The 23213-nt window shown below is 49.3% G+C and overlaps 1 protein-coding gene across 1 annotated transcript; it reads left to right on the top strand.

Annotated features, from left to right (window-relative positions):
- The first annotated feature begins 7816 nt into the window (after window positions 1–7816).
- Window positions 7817–22673, top strand: MATN4 (matrilin 4). Its single transcript, XM_067554649.1, has 8 exons — window positions 7817–7871; window positions 10965–11534; window positions 16178–16300; window positions 16910–17032; window positions 18315–18728; window positions 19285–19437; window positions 21090–21194; window positions 21686–22673. Exons 2-8 carry the CDS (start codon window positions 10994–10996, stop codon window positions 21742–21744), a joined length of 1518 nt encoding a protein of 505 aa, XP_067410750.1. The 5' UTR covers window positions 7817–7871; window positions 10965–10993; the 3' UTR covers window positions 21745–22673.
- The last annotated feature ends 540 nt before the right edge of the window (window positions 22674–23213 follow it).

Below are 23213 nucleotides of genomic sequence, written 5' to 3'. Positions count from 1 at the left end.
AATGGGGTGTCCAGCAAGAGGATATGGAAGAATAATCACAGCCCTCGTGAGAAGCATTTGCTGATCTCCTCTCTGTTGTGCTGTGGGTATCTGAGAGCAGACACCAGTTGTCGGTACTATTTTGTGTTTCTCTTTTGCTTGGTTTACATAATATCTCCAGCTGTGTGAACTCACCCCAGCTGGTGGGGAAGGCAACATTCAACCTCAGCCTCTTTTACCATGCTACTGGAAAAGGGTCCTGCAAAGCTGTGTGTTGCTGTTACACATAAAATGAGTGTGTGTGTGTGTGTGTGTGTGTGTGTGTGTGTGTGTGTGTGAGAGAGAGAGAGAGAGAGAGAGAGAGAAAATTTGGGCCATGGAGGATAAAAAATGATTCCTAAAACATTAGAAACACCTAGGATTTGCTTCCCTCACTAGTGAAAAGAACTGGAATTTAATGCAACATAATAAAGCATCAGCCCTCCGTTAAATCATGATTGGTCTATTATTAGTGTATCGTGGTAGCATGTATGGGCCCCGACCACAGATCAGGGTCCCATTCCACCTGGTGCTGCACAAACACAGAACAAAAATAAGTCACTGCCCCAAGGAGTCTACAAGCCTAGCACTTTCTTGGGGAGCTAGCATTACCCAAGGCACAGTACAATGGTGGTGTGCTCATCCTGCCCAGCAGCATGAGAATTTTCACCCCTCAGCCAGCTGCTTAAATTGCCTCTCCCCTGCCTTCTCCCAGGATGCTCAGGAATGGAGGAGCTGCCATTTTTAGTTTAGCATGTGGCACATATTTGTGTGTAGGGTTCTTAGGCCTGAGTGGGAAGGAAATAGCTGAATAACTGTGTGTGTTTCAGGGGGCTGGGCCCTAATTTCCAGCAAGAAAGGGGTTAACTCCTTGCTTAGGTTCATGCAGGTGCTCAGGGGAAGTGATGAAGCAGGGCTGGGGAGAAATGGCTTCATCAGACTTGGTTGCTAGAGGTTGCTCTTTGGGATCCAGGAGACCTGGATTCCAGGCTGTGCCACTGACCTGCTTTGCGACCTTGGGTAAATCACTTCTGTCATTTAGCTTCTCCCTGTGTGAATGATATTGACCCACCCTGCTTTCAGATCTGCGGATACAAAGCTCTGTAAAAGACCCCAGTATTATTATTACTACTCAGTGGAGACAGGCAATTCTGTTACATGGAGGATTTTGTTCTGATTAGGAACAAAACCAAAAAAGTTCAAAATTCTCCACAAAAGGGAATGGAGGCCCGGTTCTGGGGCAGTCCACTTGGTGGATTGCTACAGACCCAAGAAGGTTTTCCCTGGCCCCATGACAGTTCACATGGCTGGCTGCCCCAGAGCTGCACACTCTGGAAACTTGAGCTCCCAAGCAAAACCTGCCTTCAAACCTACCCAGCCGGCAAGATTCCATCAGAACCTTGTCTGGGTTCCATCAGAACTGCGGCAAAATCAGACGGTCTCTGTGACACGTTTCAATTTCACCAGATTGGCAAATTCTGACAAAACCCTGTTAAGCTGGAATTTTTCCAACCAGTTCTAATTATTACTCTTGTCCCCTGTGTGCACACCAAGTGCCACTGGAGCAGTTCAGGAAACATTCTGGCTATTGTCCTTCCCTGTCCTCCGTCAAGTTTCCAAAAAGTCTCTTTCTCATGTACTTTAAGAGTGACTTGCACCCACCCACAGACACTTGGGGATATGCCCCAGTCTTCTCTGGCTCTTGATCTTGATCTAAGCATCTTTGCTATTGCAGTTTTAGCCAGTGGAACATGCCGTTCTGAGCATGAGACTTGTTTGCTCTTGGGGTGCTGAGTAAAACAGCAGAAATCCTAGAAATGCAGACCAGCTGAGTGAGTCACAGGAACACCATGGCAAGTCCAAGTGAAATGGCTGTGACTCCCCGGGTCTAATCCAGAATCCATTTCTATTCCTAAAACACGAGATTCAGAGAATTTTCTCAGTCTGTGAAAGTGCTTCAGCCCCTTCCGACTTCCACCCCCTCTCTCGTCCACCCACTCATGCTCACAGCAACTGGAATACAAAGCTGATCTGCATCCCCGATGCTTTCAGGTCCCTGTCCTGTGATTATGGGTCAGAAGCGGAATATTCAAAACATTTCTGTTAACCTGTAGCCAAGAAACAAATTGCCAAGGAGGCCATACTGAAACCTGAAGCTGCTGTTTTTCCTGAGACTCAGGATTTGGCAGATAATCCAGACAGACAGACAGGCAATCTGAGCAGAGAGCAATGCAAGAAAGTTGGCACTTTGCTCGGATGTGCCAGTGGGTGTGGAAGCAGTACACACACAGGGTGCTGTGCTGACTTACCTGTTTGCCCTTGGGGATCCATCGTGAAGTGGGGGAGACCTCCTAGCCTGTGATCGCTCTGTGAGTTGAGATGAGTCTGTAGCCACCATCTACCCTTCTGTTGCTTACTTTCCCTGTGCTCTCCTCTTTTGGTCACATATCAGCCACCAGGGAGGCATCTTTCTGACTGGTGCAAAGCAGCTGACTATGTATGTCCATGTGCCACTCTGAAAATGAAAGGTCTATCCTGATGCCCCTCTTGTTTTGGAAACCTTTTTGTCTCCTTAGCTTGAGCCAAAGACCCTATCACCCAGTGGTGCTGGAACAGCTCCCAGCAGCCTTTACCTTGAACAATCACATCCTGACTGTATCTCTTTCATTTATAGCCGAGCCATTATCTCCAAGGTCTCCTGATTGTTTCTTAATTTTTCAGTCCTGCCCAGTATTTGCTTTTCCCTTCAGCACCTGTTTCCCAGCTGCATGCTTCCCACACCTCTCCCGCCTCCACCAGACAAACAGCAGCCGTGGCAGAGGGAGACAGAGAAGGGAGAGAGAGTCAAACAGGCATAGCCCAGTGGGCAAATCCCACTTCTCCCACAGGAGGGAGGAATGAAGCAATGAGAGGGGTCACCCTGGGGGCTGTCATGGGAGGATGGCATGGCATAAACAACAGCTGGCACAGATTCACTGTCTCTGCTATCCTAATCATGGCATCAGGCATTATAGCCTGTGGTGCAGGGCAATATGCTGTAATGGCTGATGTCATGACTTGGATGGGGCATGCATTATTACACAGACCTTCCCCAGGCAGCCATTAACCTTTTACCAGCCCAACGGAACTTTAAAAGTTATCAAAAAATTAAGGGGATATAAAAAATATCCTCAACTGTTCTTGTTAGTTTCTCTCTCTTACAGTTCATTCCTCTGTCTGTGCTGGCTTTGAAGTTACCTGGATACCGACAAACACAGGCTCCATGCCAGTCTGCCATTGGAGTAAGCCTCGGACTTTAGAAACCTACAGAAATGTTATGCATGGCACAGCTGCCTAGAAATATTTTGTGGTTAGCAACTGCTTTTTCCCAGAAAAATGTCTCTGGAAAAAAAAAGAAGTGAAATGAAACACATTTTGATGGGGAGCAAGTGTTTCCTGCAAACTATTTCACTTGCAGATAGAATCATAGAATCATAGAGTTGGAAGGGACCTCAGGAGGTCATCTAGTCCAACCCTCTGCTCAAAGCAGGACTAACCAGGACTAACCTCAGCTCAGATGTTTCGCTGTGTCATAACAAGTGCCACTAAACTGGATCAGCCTGTGTCAAAGAAGGCAGCTGACTAGCGCGATGTGATAATTTAATACCTTCTTGCTGCACATTTCAGGAACATGCATTCCAAGCTGCAAGCAAACTTGCATTGTTCAGAAAGATTCATCGCATCATAGATTTCACGGGCAGGAGGGATCGTTAGGATCTTCAATTCTGACATCCTGTGTAACCCAAGCCAGAGAACCTCACCCAGTAATTCCTGCACCAAGCCCATAACGCCTGGTTGATCTATAGCATCTCTTTTAGAAAGGTATCTAATCTTGATTTAGAGACATCAAGTGATGGAGATTCCACTACGTCCCTAGGTATGTTCTTATTCCAGTGCTTAATTAAGCTCAATGCTAAAAATTGGTGCCTTGTTCCTAGTCTGAAGTTGTCTAGCTTCAGCTTCCAACCATTGGACCTCATTGTGCCTTTTTTGATAGGTTGAAGAGCCTGCTACTATCAGAAATCTCTTGCCTGTGTAGGTGCTTACAGACCGTGATCAAATCAACTCTTAACTGTTTCTTGGTTAAACTAAACAGATTGAGCCTCTTAAATCTCTCAGTATAAGGTATATTTTCCAGATCTCAAATAATTCTCGTAGTTCTTTTCTGACTTGCAATCCTTTCCAGTTTTTCAACATCCTTTCTGAAGTGTGGACACCAGAACTGGAGGCAGTTTTAAGATACAGCTTTAAAACCTACTAACTGGGCCTGCTTCCTTTCAAGAGATTGGATCCAGGGCTTGTATATTACCAGTTGGCAGTTAAAGAAGCACTCCAGTGATTAGTTATGATTGTGACCTTACAGCACTAAATACATATTTACTGATGATTATACTTAAAATGACTTTCTAAAAAAGCAATTTTTTCAGTATCTCGACTCAGTAAATGGTGCTGCCTCTCCCACAAGGAGATGGCTTATTAACGATATTTCCCAGCATGCAGCCATAAATCTAACATGCCCCACAACAACTTGAAGAGACTGGTTTCCAAAGTATAGGAGAATAGGAATTGCCATACAGAATCAAGGACCACGTATTCTGATGCCCTGTCTCAAATAGAAGCCAGAACCAATGATTCAGAGGAAGGTATAAAACAAAAAGGTGTCCTCATAAACAAGAATTATGTAGTAACATAAGAAAGAGGAATCTTCTTAGCCGCAGGAGGTTTGTTATTGGTTCCTGTCCTGGAGGTGAGAACTGGTATAGGAACCGTGATGGCTCTAAAGAGAAACACAGCTCTCTCAGTCCTACTCTGCACTGGCTGACTCTCAGAATATTGTCATGCATAGTTATTGCAACTGCACGCATGATGCAGGTAAATGCCTGCAGAGATTAGGCATGCAAATCCACACATATTTTGCATGCTCGAAAGTACTCTAGTATTCCTGAAAATCTAGGCCCTAAATATTTTTGTAGTGATTTTGTTTTCTTGATAATTAGATGAAGTGAATAGACTGAGTCTCACCCTTACTATAATTAATCATCATAAGGCAGGGGGATCATCTCCCAAATAATGGCTTCATCTCCTGACTCCGGATTGACCCTTGCCATGGTGGGTGTCTTTGGAAACCTGTCATTTCGGAAGTGTCCTATTCAATATCTTACTCTAGTTCAACATTCTGTGACTCCAGATGACACCCATCTTGGAGTGTGATCCTCTAATGCCACGGCTGTAGCTCCAGGCAATGCCAGTGACACATTTGCCTCCCTTGGCAAAGAAAATGACAGGTCTCAGCTGGTCTTTAGGACTTATTCTGACTGACCTTCCTCTCTCTAAAGCAATTGCGTAGTAAGGGGTTTATCACAAATCTAAGCAAAAGACAGAGAGGGAGAGAGACTCCTGGGGCTGATGTGACTTGCAATCAATTTGTTTGTATTCCTAAGAGATGATGTCTTAAAACCTCTCTTTTATCTCCTTAAAGTGATATTTCCTGGACTTGCCTGGTATTTCATTTCCATGGCTCCGAACTGGCTAACATACAAACGTGCCAGACCCGGCTCCAGACCCATCCTGCTGCCCCCTTTGCTGTGGTACCTATTCCCCTCCCATTGCTTTATGGAAGTGGCTGCTGCTGGCTGCATTCCTTGCTTTGGGTTGTGCTGCAATTTGCATTTTAATGGCCATTTGCGGCACCCGTTGGGATCAGAGCTGCTCTCCCATATTAGCCTGTGTGCGTGGGGAATGTGGGGTCTCCTTGCCTCCTCTTGGATGGAATGTGCTACCCGCAGAGACCTCAGCACAAAGACCTCCATTGTGCATTTAAAGATTCAGGGATAGGGCTGAGTTTGAGTTTCAGTGTGAAAATCTGCAAAGGGGGAGAGAGGAATCAAGTTATTCTGAAGGTATCTAGAGAATTGCTCCCTATTTAGCTTTCACCCAGCATAAAGGCCTGTTGTTTGGCGATTAGTATTAGTATTCGTTTATTTTACTCATACTGCACCATGACTGGCGCCTAATCAATCAATGCATTAATAAAAGCAAACAAATAAATAAGTATTCCCAAAAGGAGACAGGCAAATGCAGTGAAGAATCCACATAATCGGGAAATGGAGAGGGGGGATGGAGGTGACATCCTGAGGTTTTGAAAAAACAAACCAAATGTCTTTCCCCCTAAGAGCCCAAACACCCAGGTATCTGCATCAGACAAATAAAATAAATTTTGCTGCACAGAGGGTGCAATAGAAGAGCAGCCAGGGAATCATCCCAGGAAGAAACAGCTGCTAAATACTAGAGGTTCAACAAGGTAACATCTCCCTGCAGGCAGCTCTCCTGGATTCTGTGGGGAAGGATCTCAGGCATGAACGGGTGGCCATTGCTCTTCAGGGCAGGGAGTGTCATTTATTCTATGTTTGTACAGCTAGCACCATGGGGCCCTGTCCTGGTGGGCCTCTAGGCACTACTGCAGTACATATGTTAGATAAGAATAGTAATAATTGACTCCAGGAGTATTAAAGACTCCAAATGGAGAGATGCTGCACTCACCTTCCAAAGCACTGGATACCAGGAGAGCGGTGGCAGCTGAACTCTGAGCGCTCGAGCTTGTCATGTTTCATGCACTCAGGGTCGGAGTCATGTAGATCTATTTCCCCAATTGTTAACTCAAGTAATCAGAACTTCAATATGTCGAGAGGGGATTTGAAACCAGATTGACAGAGGGCCACCAGAAAAAAAAGACACATTTTTCCCAAAGTCCTTTCTAAATTGCACCCACAAAATTTGCACACCCAGTGTAAATGACCCATTTTGTGTGAGTGTGTGCGGACTTTTGCTTGAGCATACAAGGGTAAGTGCAACACGGTCATGGATTCAGATTGGGAGGCTCCTTGGAGAAACAGATCCCACAAGTGATTAACAAAGAACACCAGCTTTTGTCTGTGTTGGCATTTCATTCGTCAGTGTCCAGCACACAAGCAGGGCCCCTTAGGCCAGTCTGATGATCTTCTATGACAAGGAAAGGTGAATAGATAACTGCTGTCCCACTTTCCCTGGTACGGACGTCCTGCTCCTCTGTCGGCTACAGAGGGCTGTGGTGCAGCCAGTTACAAGAGTGTTTGGCACTAAATCAGATCTGCCCAGTTTATACAATAAGGCTTGTCCGACTGCCAGCTCAGCCCACTATTTGAAGATCAAACTCAGCTCTTTCTGTTCGGTGTGTCATCACCAACTGTAATGAAATTTAACTGCAATGATGTTGCTAAACCACAAAGGGAAAACTCACCCTCGTATCAAGAGGAATTTAGGGTGCTGGTTTGCAACTACTGGTGCGCTAGGCTGAGGTTTCAAAGCTGACTAAGGGATTTGGGTACCCAGTTCCCATTAAAATGAACTGGAATTGAGTGTCTGAATCACCTAATATTTGGAAATCTCATCCTTAACATCTGTTGTTGATCTTTGGCTGGCTCTCCCCTCCCCGCCCCTGTCACTGGCTTGAATTCCCACCTTTTCCCATAATTACCAGTCAGACATCTTTTTGAAATGCTGGTGGATCCACTTAGACTCCTGCGGGTTGGTATTTTGGGTCATTCACTCAGGGCCAGGGCAGTGACTGTTGCTGACTTTTCAGCTCCCAGTATATGTTTGTATTTGCCTTATAAACATCTCAGAGTCACACTGTGATTTCCCTGTCCCCTCCTTGCAGCGAAACTTCTAGCCTCCAGCAGCTGCGGGGTTTTGGAGCTGAATGATGAAGCTGCTACTAACTGCTCCTCTCCTTTTGCTCATCTTAACAACGTTAGAAGCCAGACCAAAGCCTGCAGGTGAGTAGCTGGCCAACACTGTGCAAATCATAAGCCAGGCCCCAAAGCCTTGGCTGGTTCAGATGTGCAAGTGTGTAAATCAGAGTAACAGATACACCCTACAGCTAGCTAGAGTCTCTGGGTACCCCAGAAATCATCAGCTCTTGCTTCCAAACCCATCAGCATGGCAGAACCTGACTCTGGAAATGAGCTGAGCACTAGGTGAAAAACTATGAAAAGCTCTGATTCCTCTCTCTGTGACAGCACATTTCCTAACAGAGTAGCGGTAATTAAGGAGCCAAGCAAACTCCAAGAACAAGGCCTAGATGAGATCTGAACTCCTAGCCAGTCCCACTGCAGCACGTGCCCGAGGTGTGAAAACTCCATCCAGAGTTCTCCGTAGGCCGAGGTTGCTACATTAGTTCTAGGAGTGGCAAAGACTCCATATGGAACAGATGGGATGTATCAAAGACGTCCAGGCACTTGGGAGCAATAAAGATGGCACCGGTGATTCTGGGCAGCAGACATGGGACCTGCATGTGTCTGTTTAATATTTAGGGTCAGATTCTCCAAGGCCCGTGTAACAGACAATCAGACCACACATACTCCCAGACATTGTACATGCAAAGCCCTGCTGCTGTTTGCATGCACCGATTGGGTTCAAAAGGGAGCTCTGGCCCATTTGACATGGCTCATCTATTATGGGATTCTTCTTAAGAAGTCTGTGTCTATTTTTATGCTTCATTGTCTCATTTTCTGCCTTGAACGGAAACTGTCTTTGGGCAGGAGCCTGCAAAGCATGATAAAAATCCAGGCAATGTGGGACTTGTAGGAGAATGAAAGAATAGCCCACGCTAATGCTAATTAATGCTATTACTATTTAATGTTTGCACTAGAAGAAGCTGTGACGCGCTCATGCTTGTGGAGCCTTTTATTGCAGCTGCTAAAGGGCTATGCCATCTCTTACACACACACAAACTGGTCAGAGGTGGCGCCTGTGTAGAGAGACGTGATGCCTCATTAATTGCAAGAGCCCAGACAGACAAGCATGGTAACATTTTTTTATGTACCTTGACTCCATGAGCTGGTGCAGAGATGTCCGTGCCTCTCCCTAACAGGACCTCTCACAGCAGGGAGTCAGGAAAAACTGAACTGGTTTGATTTCCCTGAAAAATATTATAAAATGCTTTTGTACAAGCTGATAGATTGATAGGCGAATCTGCAGCCAAATTATAACCTCCTTGGAACAGAATGGGGTTAATAACTGATAGGCTGACAGCTGGGACAGTGAGCAAAGGGTTAACTTCTACTTAAATTTGACCGAGAGGAAGGGATCTTTCTTGGGGTGCTTACAAGTGAGTTTGGAGAAGAAGGTCTCAATCCCGAGGCCTGCTCTGGCCCTTGTGTGCTACTCTGGTGGCACCAAGGGACTGTAAAGCTGGTTAAAGAGTCAGCTAGGGAATCCCCAGTGTTGGGGGAATCCCTGAGTGGCATAAAGCCAGAGTAGCCTGCCCTGTGACACCTCCCTCTCCTCACAGCCCCGGGCATGGGGAGCTGAGGGTGGGAAGGGGTATGGCTGGACCCTGCTGTGCACTGGCAAACCCCAGCGGGTGGAAGGTCTCTTGAGACCGTAGACAGCCAGGCATAATTTTGAGCAGCCTGGGGGCAGCACAGGGTTGAGCTTAAAGTCTGTGAGTGGCAGAATGGGGTTCAGAAGAGCTGGGGTGGAATTCAACTGCCAGGATCAAGAGGCCACTTCTATTTATTCAGAATCACCATCACCAAAGCCTCTGAGCAGCTCTGCCTGCCTGAGACGCCCCGGGCACAGCTCTGGCACGGCCAGTGAGATTTCTCAGGCGTGTTGTTCAACCTTATTTGCTGAGGAACATTAAAAGGGCTCCAATCAGCCAAACATCCCCCCACTGGCGTTTGCCCAGGGATAGTTAAACACCACAGAGACAAATAATCCTCACTGCATGGCTGTTCTGGCAGCACCACCTGAAAGGGGAAAGCAGCAGACCCAGGGGACTCAGCTTGTGGGGGCTGAGTTCTGTGCGGCCCAGAGGGACCCTAGTGGCTGCAGATTGGTGTCCCTGTTTCCGGCAGTCTCCGGAACAGGCAGGGCTTGGGGTTGAGGAGAGGGCCTATGAACATCTTCTGTGAGCCCCATGTGCCCCTGCTGGTGCCTCGTCAGTGCCAGTCCATCTGGGCTGCCCAGACCTGTGCCCTTGTGTTGGCTGTGCTGGGCCTCTCTCATTTACATTCCTCTGCTAGCCAAAATCACAGCCCTCAGGATGCTGGCGGCAGATGCTGGGAGCAGAGTCTGGGGCCTTGGATGAAGGGGCAGAAATTTCCAGGCAAGCTCAGCCAGGAAAGCTTCGAGCTTCTCTCAGACATGAGGGTCTGTCCCAGAGAGCTGCACAGGGGAGACCCTGAGCCATCAGGAGAGAGTGAAACACGGAGTGGAGGGATTTCATATGTCTCTCCTAAGCATGGGCCAATATTGTGCCCCTCCACCCCCCTGCCTCCCGCCTTGCCGCCACGAACAGTGGGGGTCGTTATTAACACCTGAATGTCCTCTCTGTTCACTCTGCAGCAAGAGTGCAGCTGCTGGGAGTCCCTCGTTCCCTGAGCCCCCCATGGCATTGGGGCAGCTGAGGACTCTTTGCCACTACTGGTGGCCCTGGGAAGGTTAAGACTTGCCCTTGGCTCACTGAGCCCCCGACCCAGGGATGACACAGACAGTCTGGCACATCCATCTCCTCCAGCCTCTGCTGAGGTCCCGTCTCACTCATCGCTGTGGTAATGGCGTGGAGCTCAGAGGAGTTCCAGACTCAGTCTGTATTTTGATCCAGTTCTTCTGTGACTCCTGCTATCTCCATGGAACTGTTACCCCAGAGATAAGAGGGGCTGCACCAAGCCTGATCTTTCCCCCCTCCCCTAGACACACCTGCTGGGGCTCTTTCTATGCAGCCTGATACAGTGGGGGTGACTGTAAAGTTGCCTGAAGGAGAAGAAAAAAATAATGTTCCCCCCACCTCCAGCTCCCACTCACCCCCCCAAACACAGAAATGCAGGGAGATGAAACCAGCTCTTTGCTTTCTCCTCCTCCAGCGGTAAAATGTAAGACTGGCCCCTTGGACATGGTGTTTGTGATCGACAGCTCGCGCAGCGTGCGCCCCTTCGAGTTCGAGACCATGCGGCAGTTCATGATCGACATCATCCGCAACCTGGACGTGGGGCCCAACGCCACGCGGGTGGGGGTCATCCAGTACTCCAGCCAAGTGCAGAACATCTTCTCCCTCAAGACCTTCTTCAAGCGGGCTGACATGGAGAAGGCCATCAACAGCATTGTGCCACTGGCGCAGGGAACCATGACGGGGCTCGCCATCCAGTACGCCATGAAAGTGGCCTTCACTGTCCAGGAGGGAGCACGCCCGCTGCACAAGAAGATCCCCCGGGTGGCTGTCATTGTGACAGACGGGCGACCCCAGGACCGTGTGACGGAGGTGGCGGCCCAGGCACGGGATGCTGGCATTGAGATCTATGCCGTGGGTGTCCAGCGGGCAGACATGAACTCCCTGCGAGCCATGGCCTCCCACCCACTGGAGCAGCACGTCTTCCTGGTGGAATCTTTCGATCTGATCCAGCAGTTCGGCAAACAGTTTCAGGACAAGCTGTGTGGTGAGTGAAGGGGGCAGAACACTAGCCACAGCCTGCTGTGGGACCAGACGGGCCCTGGGTTTAACCACTCAGATGTGGGGGGATGGAACGAAACATGAGCTGGCAAGATGCTGGGCGGTGTGGGGAATGGCAGCTGCTCCTGTCTTTCGCCTCCGGAGCGTTGCTGAGATCATGGGTGCAGGGAGTGTCTCCCCCACCTCACAAAACCATGATGCAATTCAGAGCAGCTGTGACTCTGTGCTCCGGAGAAACCCAATTCTGGAGGAGCAGAGCGAACTCTAAGGGCAGGGTTAAAGAACTGAGGGTTGGTGCCCAGGACTGGGATAGCTGGAGGTGCTGCAGCATCAGGACCAAGGTCATTGGCAGTGCAGTTGAGAGGAACAGGACAGGAAGAGCAGGCACGGATGCAGGGCCAGGACTGAGGTGCACTGGCTGGTCTTTGTGTAGGAAGCTCGCAGAGCATCTGTCTGCACTATACCTGTTTGTAAAAATGCTTGAGTGAAGACCAGTGTCTTTCAGGTGCACAGAGCTGGATCCTGCTTGCTAGCACACCTGTGTCAGCATCCCAGGCTCCTTCTGTTGACATCAGTGGGCTTCAAACCACGCCCTAAGAGAACAAAACCAGCCTGTTGCTACGTCAACTTCTGCTGTCTAAGAACTGAGCTGTCAGTGAGCACTGTTTGCCAAGGGTAGCACAGAAGAGGAAATGTGATGCTGATGCTCCTGCCATGCTGCTACAGACAATGAGGAGAGAACACTCATGTCAGACTCCTTGACATTGTCCCTTTAAAGAGAGTCTCTCTTTTTCTCACCCTTACCCCTTATTGTACATAATATTAAAGAAAGTTTCCAAACAGTTCATAAGCCAGCGCATTTACCTGCCTACAGCCTGACTGATCTGCCCTACATAGCATTTCTGAGCTGCGTTTGCTGGGGGTGGGGGAAAACAGCTCAAATCAAGTGATAATATGGATGTTAAATCACAGAAACATAGAGCTGGTTTCCCCCAAAGTGAAGGGGTGAGAGGGATCACAGAGCTCAGAAATGTAGTTTGTCTGAGAGGCCTTTTGCAAGGTTTGGAATCTTGCTTGCTTCATGTAGTTCTGGATGGGCAGATTTCCTGCCCCGCTACCTGGCGTACACATGCAGTGCAGTAACTGAGAATTTCCCATATGCCATTGTAAATCTGCATTTAATGAAAACCTGGTCTGGTATTGCTTCCTTGCAAGACCTTGTTGGTCTTGGCCTGAAGAGAGGAGGCTTGTTCCTACTGCAAGCTGCTTTGCACTGCTGCATGTCAGTAATTGTAAAGGCTGGGACCTGCTTGCAGCTCCTGTGCTGACAGACGATACTGAGCCTTGGGGACTTTGCCTGGGAACTTGTGTTGCAGCCAGTTGCTGTGACCTTGCAACTTCTAAAGTGACTGTTCAGCGAAAGGACAAAAGGACACAGTCAGCTTTTCTTTGTGGGAAACTTGACTCCCTGTGAATTAATGTCTGGCCCCCTCAGCTTGCTGTCCTGTTCCCAGTGTTTCCCTATCTCAATATCCATTTCATGGCCAAATCGGAGGCTTTGTCTATGCACAAACATGCACTGGTTTAGTTAAACCGATGCAAAAGCTCAAGTAATGGCTTAAGCTAAACTGCAATATGCCACTCGTCATCCAAAACAAGCCATTACCTACTCAGCTTAAACTGCTACAGCTAATAATACCCAGCTCTTACACAGAACTTATCATCAGTCAATCTCAAAGCACTTGACAAAGAAACTGACTTGCCCATGGTCATCTAGCAGGCCAGTGGAAGAGTCAGGAATAGAAGCTGGTCTCCTGAGCCACTGGTGCTTTATCTACTAGGCCACACTGCCTCCTTAAACCAAAGTAAGCCTGGCTTAAGGAAGTACTTCTTCACACAACACACAGTCAGCCTGTGGAACTTGTTGCCAGGGGATGTTGTGAAGGCCAAAACTATAACTGGATTAAAAAAAAATTAGAGAAGTTCATGGAGGATCGATCCATCGATGGCTTTTAGCCAAGATGGTCAGGGATGCAACCCCATGCTCTGGATGTCCCTAGGCCTCTAACTGCCAGATGCTGGGACTGGATGATGGGATGGATCACTTGGTGATTGCCCTGTTCTGTTCATTCCCTCTGAAGCAGCTGGCATTGGCCACTGTTAGAGACAGGATAGTGGATTAGATAATGGACCATTCGTCTGACCCAGTATGGCCATTCTTAAGCCAAAATTTAAGGCATTCATCCAGCCTTTTGCACTGGTTTAATTATATCAGTGTAAAGTCACACTTTTAGTTAAACTGGTGTAAATCTGCATGTAGACAAGTCCTGAATCTTACTATGTCTATGGGTTTTCCCAATTCCAGGATACGTGCTGAGATTGGAACATTTCTTCAGTCCTTTGTCTCAAGATTCAGAGACCCAAAACCTTGTTTAGCTAAAGAAATCCTAAACAACTAGCATGTGCATTATCAGCAACATGGAGAACTTTAGCAAGAAATAATAGCTAACTTGTGCGGCTATTAAGGATCCAGAGTAGTGTCAACAGTATGCTGCTGGCAGCTGTCACATTCCCCCAGTGGTGTGTGAGTGGTCTCTGTGTGCACGTAGGTTGGAAATCAATCCGAAATGCTTTCGGGAATGAAAACATCGGAGAATGTAAGTAATAACAACCTATAGCCGTGACCTGAACACCATCAGCAGATACTGCAGTGATGGGGACCATATAGGAACTTAGATAGATTGCCTGACACATGCTCTGAGTTCGTGAATCCCCAGCATGGCCAACTGTGTCTTTCAGGTGTGGATATGTGCACAGAGATGGACCATGGCTGCCAGCACGCCTGTGTCAGCATCCCAGGCTCCTTCTATTGTGAATGCAACCGTGGCTACAAGCTCAACACAGATGGAAAGACGTGTTCCCGTAAGAGCATATTTTATTTGATCTACTTTTATATCTTAGATCTCAAAGCACTTTACAAAGGAGGCCTGTATATCCCTGTTTTACAAATGGGGAAACTGAATCACAGGGCTAAGGAGGCTTGCCTACGGTCACCATGCAGGCCAGGGGCAGAGCAGGGAATAGAAACAGGTCTCTTGAGTCCCAGTCTAGTGTTCTACCTACTAGGCCACACTGCCTCCCATTTGACTAACTTGCTGGTGTTGTGCTGGACATAGGTACTAGCGCTAATTAGTTATTAGTACTTTTTGATCATGGCCTCAGGTCTGCGGTAAGAATCCTTGCAGACAGCAATAGGACCTGCCTGCAGACTGGACTTTGTTCTCTTGCTAGGTGATAAGTGTGTTGCTGAGATGGGAATGACTCATCTGAAACATAATCCCCAACAGTTGCAGAATCTTTTCATTTGGGGTCCATGCGGTGGGAGACTAAATGGGGACACAGACCCTTGTCAGAAATACACATGAACGCTGTACATGATCCCTGCACAATGTCACCAGACCTACTGCTGGGATGGGAGAATATGCATTCAAACGAGCAAAAGACAAAATGCCTAGGCTTTGTGCTTTGGAAATGTGGCTGTAAATGCATGATCCCGCAAAGGCCATCAGGTCCTGTCTTTCTGCCCCTGTCAGGGTGCGTGTGGGAGATCCCTAAGAATATCCAGCCCTGACCGTGATGCCCCTGTCATGCCTCCCCACCCTTGTTTTGGACACATATCTGTTCTGAGGCCAGCAGGGCAGAGATGAGGGTGGCCTCTATATGGGGGCACTGAGGAAGGAGATGGTGAAGGGATGGGTAAGAAAGTGGTTCCTTTTCCTCTGCAGCCATTGATGCCTGCGCTGATGGGAAGCATGGCTGTGAGCACCAGTGTGTCAGCTCTCATGGGTCCTACACCTGCCGCTGCCGGACAGGTTACAACCTCAACCAGGACAAAAAGACCTGTACCAGTATGTGACTGTCTCCTCCAGGCCTTCTCCTTGTCTTTCTCATTCTCTGTCCTTTTCCTTTCATCACCCCAGACATTCCCTTCCTTCTCACCATGTCCTCTCTGCATTTCCCCCTGCCCTCCCCTTCTTCTAGTCAGCCCTTGTGGAGAGCCCAACCATCAGTCTCTCCAGCATCTGCGACATTTTACATCTCCCAGACCTGAGGCGCTCTGCTGCCTGAGGCTCCTTCATGACAGGAGATGCGGGAGAAGGGCAGAAGAGAGTCTGGAACCTGGAACAGGCCTCCGATCCCCATACTTGCTCACCTGCTCCCAGCAGTCCACAAGGAGCGATTTAGCTTAGAGAGGTGGCCCACGCAGAGATGCTGTATCCAGACTGGAAGGCCAGCAAGTACCGCATTGGTGATGAGCAGGGATCTCCAGGGCCCGTGCGTGCTGTCAATAGACCCCTGTCCTCTATCAACAGTGCTCTGAGCTAATTCACCATCTTGAGCCAGGGCCTTGGCCTCGAGCCATCTCTGGGAGCCCCATATTTCCAGAGCCTTGTTGGGCCTGAGGACAAGCGGCAGCAAAGAGCTGGTAAAAGACCAGCGCAGCCCATCTCGGGGACAGGCCCAGCAATGGCCAGTTAGCCTTCCAGCTCTTTGCAAGGGCCAGGGGTGAGCTTGACAAGGCTGATGTCTCTCACCAGGCCATTCCTGTGTGTCTCCTTCCCTTTCCAGTGATTAATTACTGCAACTTTGGAAACCACAGCTGCCAGCATGAGTGTGTGAGCATCCTGAATGGCCACTACTGCCGCTGTAACGACGGCTTCACTCTGCAGGCCGATGGCAAGACATGCCAAGGTGAGTGAGTGCTGCACCTGCATCGCTGCTGCAGTGGGCACCGTAACGCCAGAGAGCCCCGGCGGGCTGCTAGCCTTAGAATCCAAGCAAGTCTCACCATAATGCGTCCTTTTGGTTGATGTGCTTAGCTGCATGTCACTACCCAGAATGTCCTTCCAGCACGTTAGTGTACTGGGGGGAGGCGAAGTTTACCAGTGTGTGGCTGGAGGTCACACCAGGAGGTAGGGACGGGTCGCTGGTGGCTCCACTGATTCCTTTACAGTCCCAAGAAGAATGAATTCCTGCAAAACTTGGGTCCCAATTCTGAACCCCCCCAAGGTCTGGGATACACAGACCCGAGCTCCATTGAGCTGAACGAGAGCTGTCAGTGCAGACCAGGCAGCTAAACAGCCCAGCATCTGCAAGGAGGGACTGACCTCACTGCAAGCTAGTAATTGCTCATGCAGCTCCCATTGGTGCATGTGGGTGTATCAGCTTCATCTCTACAGCTCCACGGAGCCCCCTCCCCCGGAGAAGGGGATATTCTCTGCATGGCATTTCTTTGGTAATCACACAGGAAATGACGTGTTCTGTAACACGGTGTCGTTGTCCCTTTGGTTTGTGTTTTAGCCAGTGACATTTGCAATGGGATAGATCATGGCTGTGAGTTTAAATGTGTCAGCACTATTGGCTCTTACCACTGCATTTGCCCAGAGGGACAGCAGCTCCAGGCTGATGGAAAGACATGCAACAGTGAGTATCTGGGACATGGCCTGAGGGCAGGACCCTTAAAGTATGGGGCTTCTGTCTGTAGCAACTGGCACCCAGATTCAAGGTGCTCCTAATGAGAACTGGGCAGCTCGAGATGTGAAATTTAATCTGGATTCAGGTGGGAATTTCAAACCACCTTAAGGTTCAGGAGTGCTTGATCCTGGGCTTTTTTTTCCAGACCCATCACCTGCCAGCTCCTGTTCACATCCACAACCCAAACAGGGGCAGGAGTTCCAGGGGGGTCTCTGGTTAGAAAATACAGTAGGAGGCTCACCACCAAGGAAACTGCTGTATAACAACACAGCTCCGTGCCTGGCAGGATTGGGCACAAAAGGACCAGGAGAGGAATGGGGGATGTGAGGCACAAAGGGGTGAATGTGCTGGGGAGGCTAACACAGACCCTGGGAGTAGAGAAGGCAGTTCTGCTGCTCTTGGGAGAGAGATCTCTGGCTAACCGAGAGGGGATGACTGGCTGTGAATGGAAGGGTTACGTTACCATCTGGTCCTCCTTGGCCAGAGGGGCAGAGGCAACAGTGCAGGGTGTTAATGTGAGATTTGCAAGGGATGTGAGAAGGAAGCACAGGGCCCTCCGAGGGAGTTATTGGGGGTGAGAATTTGGGGAGCTTTGACAAGGGTGCCCAAGAATCTCTGGGGTCAGGTGGAGGTAGGGTGACCAGACAGCAAGTGTGAAAAATCAGGACAGGGACTGGGGGGGGGAAATAGGCGCCTATATAAGAAAAAACCCTGAATATCGGGACTATCCCTATAAAACTGGGACATCTGGGCACCCTAGGTGGAAGTGAATTCTCAGGGCTGTTTGTAGTGTAGTTGTAGCCGACTTGGTTCCAGGATATTAGAGAGACAAGAGGGGTGAGGGAATATCTTTTACTTGCCCAACTTCTGTTGGTGAGAGACAAGCTTCCCGGCTTTACACAGACCTGAGGAAGAGCTCTCTGTAAGCTTGTCTCTCTCACTAACAAAGGTGGTCCAATGAAAGATATAACCTCCTCCACCTTGTGTCTCAGGGCTGTGGCATTGTAGCCACGTTTTTTCCAATTGTACTTCGCCCTGCTTTCCTGCATCAGCTGTAGCCAGCGCAAATAGCTCAGCAGTGAATCCAGTGGGAAGAATCCCTATTGAATCCCAGAGGCCATTAACTCTGCTCCACCCCACACCTGGCATCTGCTCTCTCTAAGGTCTCGCATTGTGCCCTCGGGAGGCAGGGCTGGTGCCGTCTAACCTCTCACCTCTTCCTTTGGTGCAGGGTGCAAAAGCGGCCATGTTGACCTGGTGCTGGTGATTGATGGCTCCAAGAGCGTCCGGCCTCAGAACTTTGAGCTGGTGAAGCAGTTTGTGAACCAGATTGTGGATTTCCTGGATGTGTCACCCCATGGCACGCGGGTGGGGCTAGTCCAGTACTCCAGCCGTGTGCGCACTGAGTTCCCACTCAACCAGTACAACACAGCAGAAGACATCAAGAAGGCTGTGATGAAGGTGGAGTATATGGAGAAGGGCACCATGACGGGCCTGGCCCTCAAGCACATGCTAGAGCACAGCTTCTCAGAGGCTGAAGGTGCCAGGCCTCTGTCCCAAAGCATTCCCAGAATTGGGCTGGTCTTCACTGATGGGCGCTCTCAGGATGATATCTCCGAATGGGCCAGGAAAGCAAAGGAATCAGGTGAGGGTGCAATGGGAAAGGGGTGACAAATCATGGAGGTGTCACAGCTCATTGGCTCTGCGTGGGTGGGACTCCGGGGATGCTCTCCATGCACCCAGCATTCCAGGCAGGTTTTCCACAGCTGCCCCTCACTGCACACAGCTGGGGGGTTCCTGGGGACCTGCAGCACGAGATGCTCATGGCCTCTCGGTGTCTGGCACGCTGACGCACCCGGTCCCTGGTACGCATAGCCTGCTGGCTCTCAATAGGATCATATACATATTAGCTTACAACTGAGGCAGAGAAAGTGAAGGGTTGGCCATCCTGACCAAACCCTCGCATTTACCCCAACTTACCTGCTGGCCCATGCACGTGGCTGCCACTTTCAAAGGATGCTCCCAGAAGCAGCCAGGGCACTATAGTCACTAGCACCGTGGCAACATTGGCACAGCTGATGTCATTCTCGAATGCCATTCTAGAACATGCTGTGTGTGGGCATGTTCCGGGGCGATCGAGTCCAGGTTGCCCATAGAGCATGTTCAACTTGTACAGAACCATCGTTCACTCCCTTGCGCAGGGATCAGCATGTTCGCAGTGGGGGTTGGAAAAGCTGTTGAAGAGGAGCTGAGAGAAATCGCCTCTGAGCCAGTGCAGCAGCATTTCTCGTACTCCGCAGATTTTAGCACCATGACGCACATCGTCGACAACCTCAAAGTTAACATCTGCCCAGGTAGGTGCAGTGGCTTCACCCCGGCTGGGCCAGGCCCCTCAGCCTTGATTTGCTGTGTGACCTTGATTATTATTTAATATTTCTATTGCAGTAGAGCTCTGACATTCCTCCTCTGGGAGAACAGAAACAACTCAGTTTATTCTCTACAGACCTTTCCCTGGCCAAGCAATGAAAATATGTGAATGATCGAGTTAGGGAGGCTGCATGAAAGTGCCTGTAGCATATGGTGGCTTTTCTTATTGTGACGCACTTGCAGGCAGGAATTCAGAGGCAGAATGGTGGCATCTGTGACATTCAGGATCCAAGTCTTCCATAGTTAGCAACAGAGCTAACCCGTGTGTTTTTATATCTATCTGCCGCGGCCTGTGTGTTTTTATATCTATCTGCCGTGGATGCGCTGCCTGGAAGCTCGTTTGGCAAATATGGAGAACCTGAAAATGGGAGCGTGTTGTCCAGGACTGTTTGACGTTACGTGTTCCCTGTGATAAACTTGCTGGGTTTTTTTTTTTCAGATAAGCAGAGATACAGTGTTAGGAGAATTATCTGGGCCTTAGAAATGCCTGGCTTGAGAGCTCACTGCAGAGGGTGACTTGATAAAATCACAGGGCAGCAGGGTAGCGGGGGGCTCTGCTGGGCACTACAAAAGAAGAGTTAACTGTGATGTCAAAGCTAAAGGGATTGATTCCCTCATCAGTGCACATGCCATGCATGGCACATGCATAGCCCTTGTTAACACGCTCTCTTCCTCTCACTGAACTGGCATAGCTCTCATTAATGTGTGTGGGGGGTGTCCATGGCAGTGGCGTACTGTGAGTCTCCGGGCCCAGGGACCAATACTTTCTTTTGCACCCCCCACCCCCCTTGTTGGCAGCAGCAAGCAGTGGCGATGTTAGTGTCCCGCAGGGGGAGGGCAGGAGAGGGCTTGTTTGCAGGCCCGTTTCCCGCTCTCCCCCACTCCCACCCGTTCCTCCCCTGCTGCGGGGGTGGTGAGGGTGGCTGGGAGCAGGAGTGACAGGGGCAGATGCCCCCAGGCCGCCTGGTGGTGGGATGTGTGTGTGACGGGCTCTGGTCCCCCCGAATCCCTCATTGTGCCCAGCATGGGAGCGGAGGGGCCGGGGCCGGGAGGAGGCTTGCTCCCTCCATAGCGGGAGCCCTCGGCTGCCAGCAGGCCAGAGCTCGGGTTGGCGCGGCCGTCGGACCCTGGTCGCCTGCGACAGTGGGGAGCGGCTCCTCCGAGGAGGGACCAGCCGGCGCCCACCCCCAGGCCGGCACCTGCCCCCCCTCAATGTGTCACTGGTCCATGGGAATCAGAGAGACTGACATCCCCACAGGGGTTGGTGTTTTCACCTGATATGGAATATTCCATCCAAACCGATTGGGCTGAGGAAAGCGGAAGGCTGGTTTAGTGGATAAAACACAGGGCTGAGAGCCAGGACTCCTGGGTTCCACTACACTTTCTCTCCTATTCCTGGCCCTGTTGCTGAGTGCCTGCATGTCTTTGGGTAAATCACTTCCAGACCCCCCCATCTATGACATGGGGAGAGTAGTTGCCACCTCCCAGAAGAGCTGTGGTTAATGCCCATCAAGCCTTTTCAGAGGGTGCTGCAGATGGATGGAGGGTGCCTGATGCTGTTCACAATCTTGTTTTTCAGAGGAGGGCAAAGGCGAGACCGAGATCCGGAGCCCCTGTGAGTGTGAGGCCATTGTGCAGTTCCAGTCAAACACCGTGGCCATTCTGGAAAACCTGACAGAGAAACATATCCTTTGGGGTCACCAGCAGGGGCCTTGGGTGTTGGGTCTGTGTCAATGGATTATGGGGGCTGTATCCAGCTTTCTCCTGCTGGAGGGAGAGGTTACTGAACCACAGGGGCTGTGGGTGAGCGGAAGAATAAAGGGGATCTTTAGGTCTGTTGGGTCTCTACTGGCAGGGGGGAAATGAATGCAAATTGGGGACAGGCTCATGTTTGTGGCTGTCCAAAAGCTGTTCTGGGGAAGACTTAAATTGTGACCAGGGGCCTATCACAGATCTCTCTCTGTCAGGGTGCGGGCCTCCCAGGAAAAGGATGGCTCCAGCAGACACCAAGGAGGACTCTCTTCATTTAGTGCGTGGGAAATATTAGTGCATTTAGTTATTAGCCCTATTTTGTTGGGCTGAGACCCTCATAACCTAGCACTAAGTCCCCTGGCCTTCTTCCCACCAGCAGGCCACACTGGCTTGTTTCTGTGTCAGCTTCCTTAACACGACCACTCGCTCAGATGACGGCCAGACTCGAAGATTTGGAAAACCAGATTGCCAACAAGAAATGATCCCTGCATATGGCCAGGCTGCACTTGAACCCGGGGGGAGGGAGGGGGAAGGGAGGGACGGAATGTACTGTAGCTACACGTCATTGTTACTCCTAGATTATTGTAAAGGGTCGTTGTTTGTTCTTTTATCACAAAATCCTGATGGGGACTCAAAGTGTGAAAAAAACCAAACTCTGTTCTGAAAATGAGTGGACACAGCCTTTGATGCTGTTCCATTCCTCTGAACTAACAGGGTCCAGCTGAGGTGTGACGAATGGGGTCAGTTTGGACCTTCAGAGAGGAGACAATCAGCACAATCAGCATCTTCTAAAGCACTGCCATTAACTGACAGTCGCTGGCCACAAGTTTCTCCAATGAGGCTCCTGTGCAGAGCCGAGAGCTTCCATCAGGCAACAAAATGCTTTGTGAAGCAGGCGATTCCATCCTGAATGTTTCCAGTAGCTCAGCTCCTGCTCAGCTATAACTAGACTCCGTGTAAGTGGGGGAAGGAATTATGGTCACTTCCGATATACTTTCTACCTTCCTCCCATTCCGTGTGGGAATATCCCTCGGCTGTCCTGCTAATCCTGACTGTGAAATGAGAGCACCTGCAGCAACCTCTTTGCCTCTGAAGCTTTTTGCTTTAATTGCACAGGAATTTAAATGTAATATTTTATTTCAATTAAAAGGGGAGGGTAAAAAAGCCCAGAATAAAATGTCAGACAGAAAAGATGCTCAAACACACCTAGGATATTCCTGATCAAATCCCTTTTAACCCTGATTTTGGCAGAATTGTTGCAGAATTTGTCATTATCTTTTTCTAATCAAATAGCAAAAAAATCTATAAATCTATATGTGTATATATATCTTGAATTCTGAAAGCAGGATAGCAATATTTTTAAACACCTATTATATATATATATATATATATATAAAGCTCTATCCTGACAATAAACACGCTGAAGATTTTTATGACATTTCTCTCTCCTTTTCACTGGGAACCTTGGAAAATAAAGTCTACACAGGCATCTCTGCATCAGGGCACACTCAGTTCATGCGACTCCAGCTTTCACAAAGCCCTGCCAACCTACTCCCAGCCAACTAGGCATTGGGCCATTTTTATTCCTCTCCCAAGGCGAGAGAATTGGCTAGTGTAAAATCTCTGTTTTAAAGAATACACGTAATGTGTTGTAGAAAGTGCCTCATGTGATGACGATTCCATTTGATGGGAAATCATCATGAGATTGTGACAGTGCTGTTATCTCTGACTCCTTCCTTTTTGATGCCTGTCTCCTCCTCAAAATAGACTCCTCCGTCCGTTCATGTTGCATAATGGATCAAGGCCTTCAAGGACAGCTCATCACCTGTGTTATGTGTCACAGAAGTCAGCTGGTATAAATCAGCTAAATCAGTGGAACAATGCCAATTGAATCCCATCTGACGACCTGCTCTGGGTCACTGAATAGTAACTGGGGTGCAGCCTTGCAAGC

Source organism: Emydura macquarii, unplaced genomic scaffold, assembly GCF_026122565.2.
Source record: "Emydura macquarii macquarii isolate MOO-44397 ecotype Brisbane River unplaced genomic scaffold, CSIRO-AGI_Emac_v2 contig_1483, whole genome shotgun sequence".
NCBI classification, from domain to species: domain Eukaryota; kingdom Metazoa; phylum Chordata; order Testudines; family Chelidae; genus Emydura; species Emydura macquarii.
Note: the sequence above shows the minus strand (reverse complement) of the source record. Positions and strands in the feature narration are given on the sequence as shown.

Excerpts from the sequence above, each read along its gene's own strand:
- MATN4 (XM_067554649.1), top strand. The coding sequence starts at position 10,994 with ATGGTGTTTGTGATCGACAGCTCGCGCAGCGTGCGCCCCTTCGAGTTC. Across the intron at positions 16,301-16,909 it reads CGATGGCAAGACATGCCAAG|CCAGTGACATTTGCAATGGG; the intron begins GTGAGTGAGTGC and ends TTTGTGTTTTAG. Across the intron at positions 19,438-21,089 it reads CAAAGTTAACATCTGCCCAG|AGGAGGGCAAAGGCGAGACC; the intron begins GTAGGTGCAGTG and ends CTTGTTTTTCAG.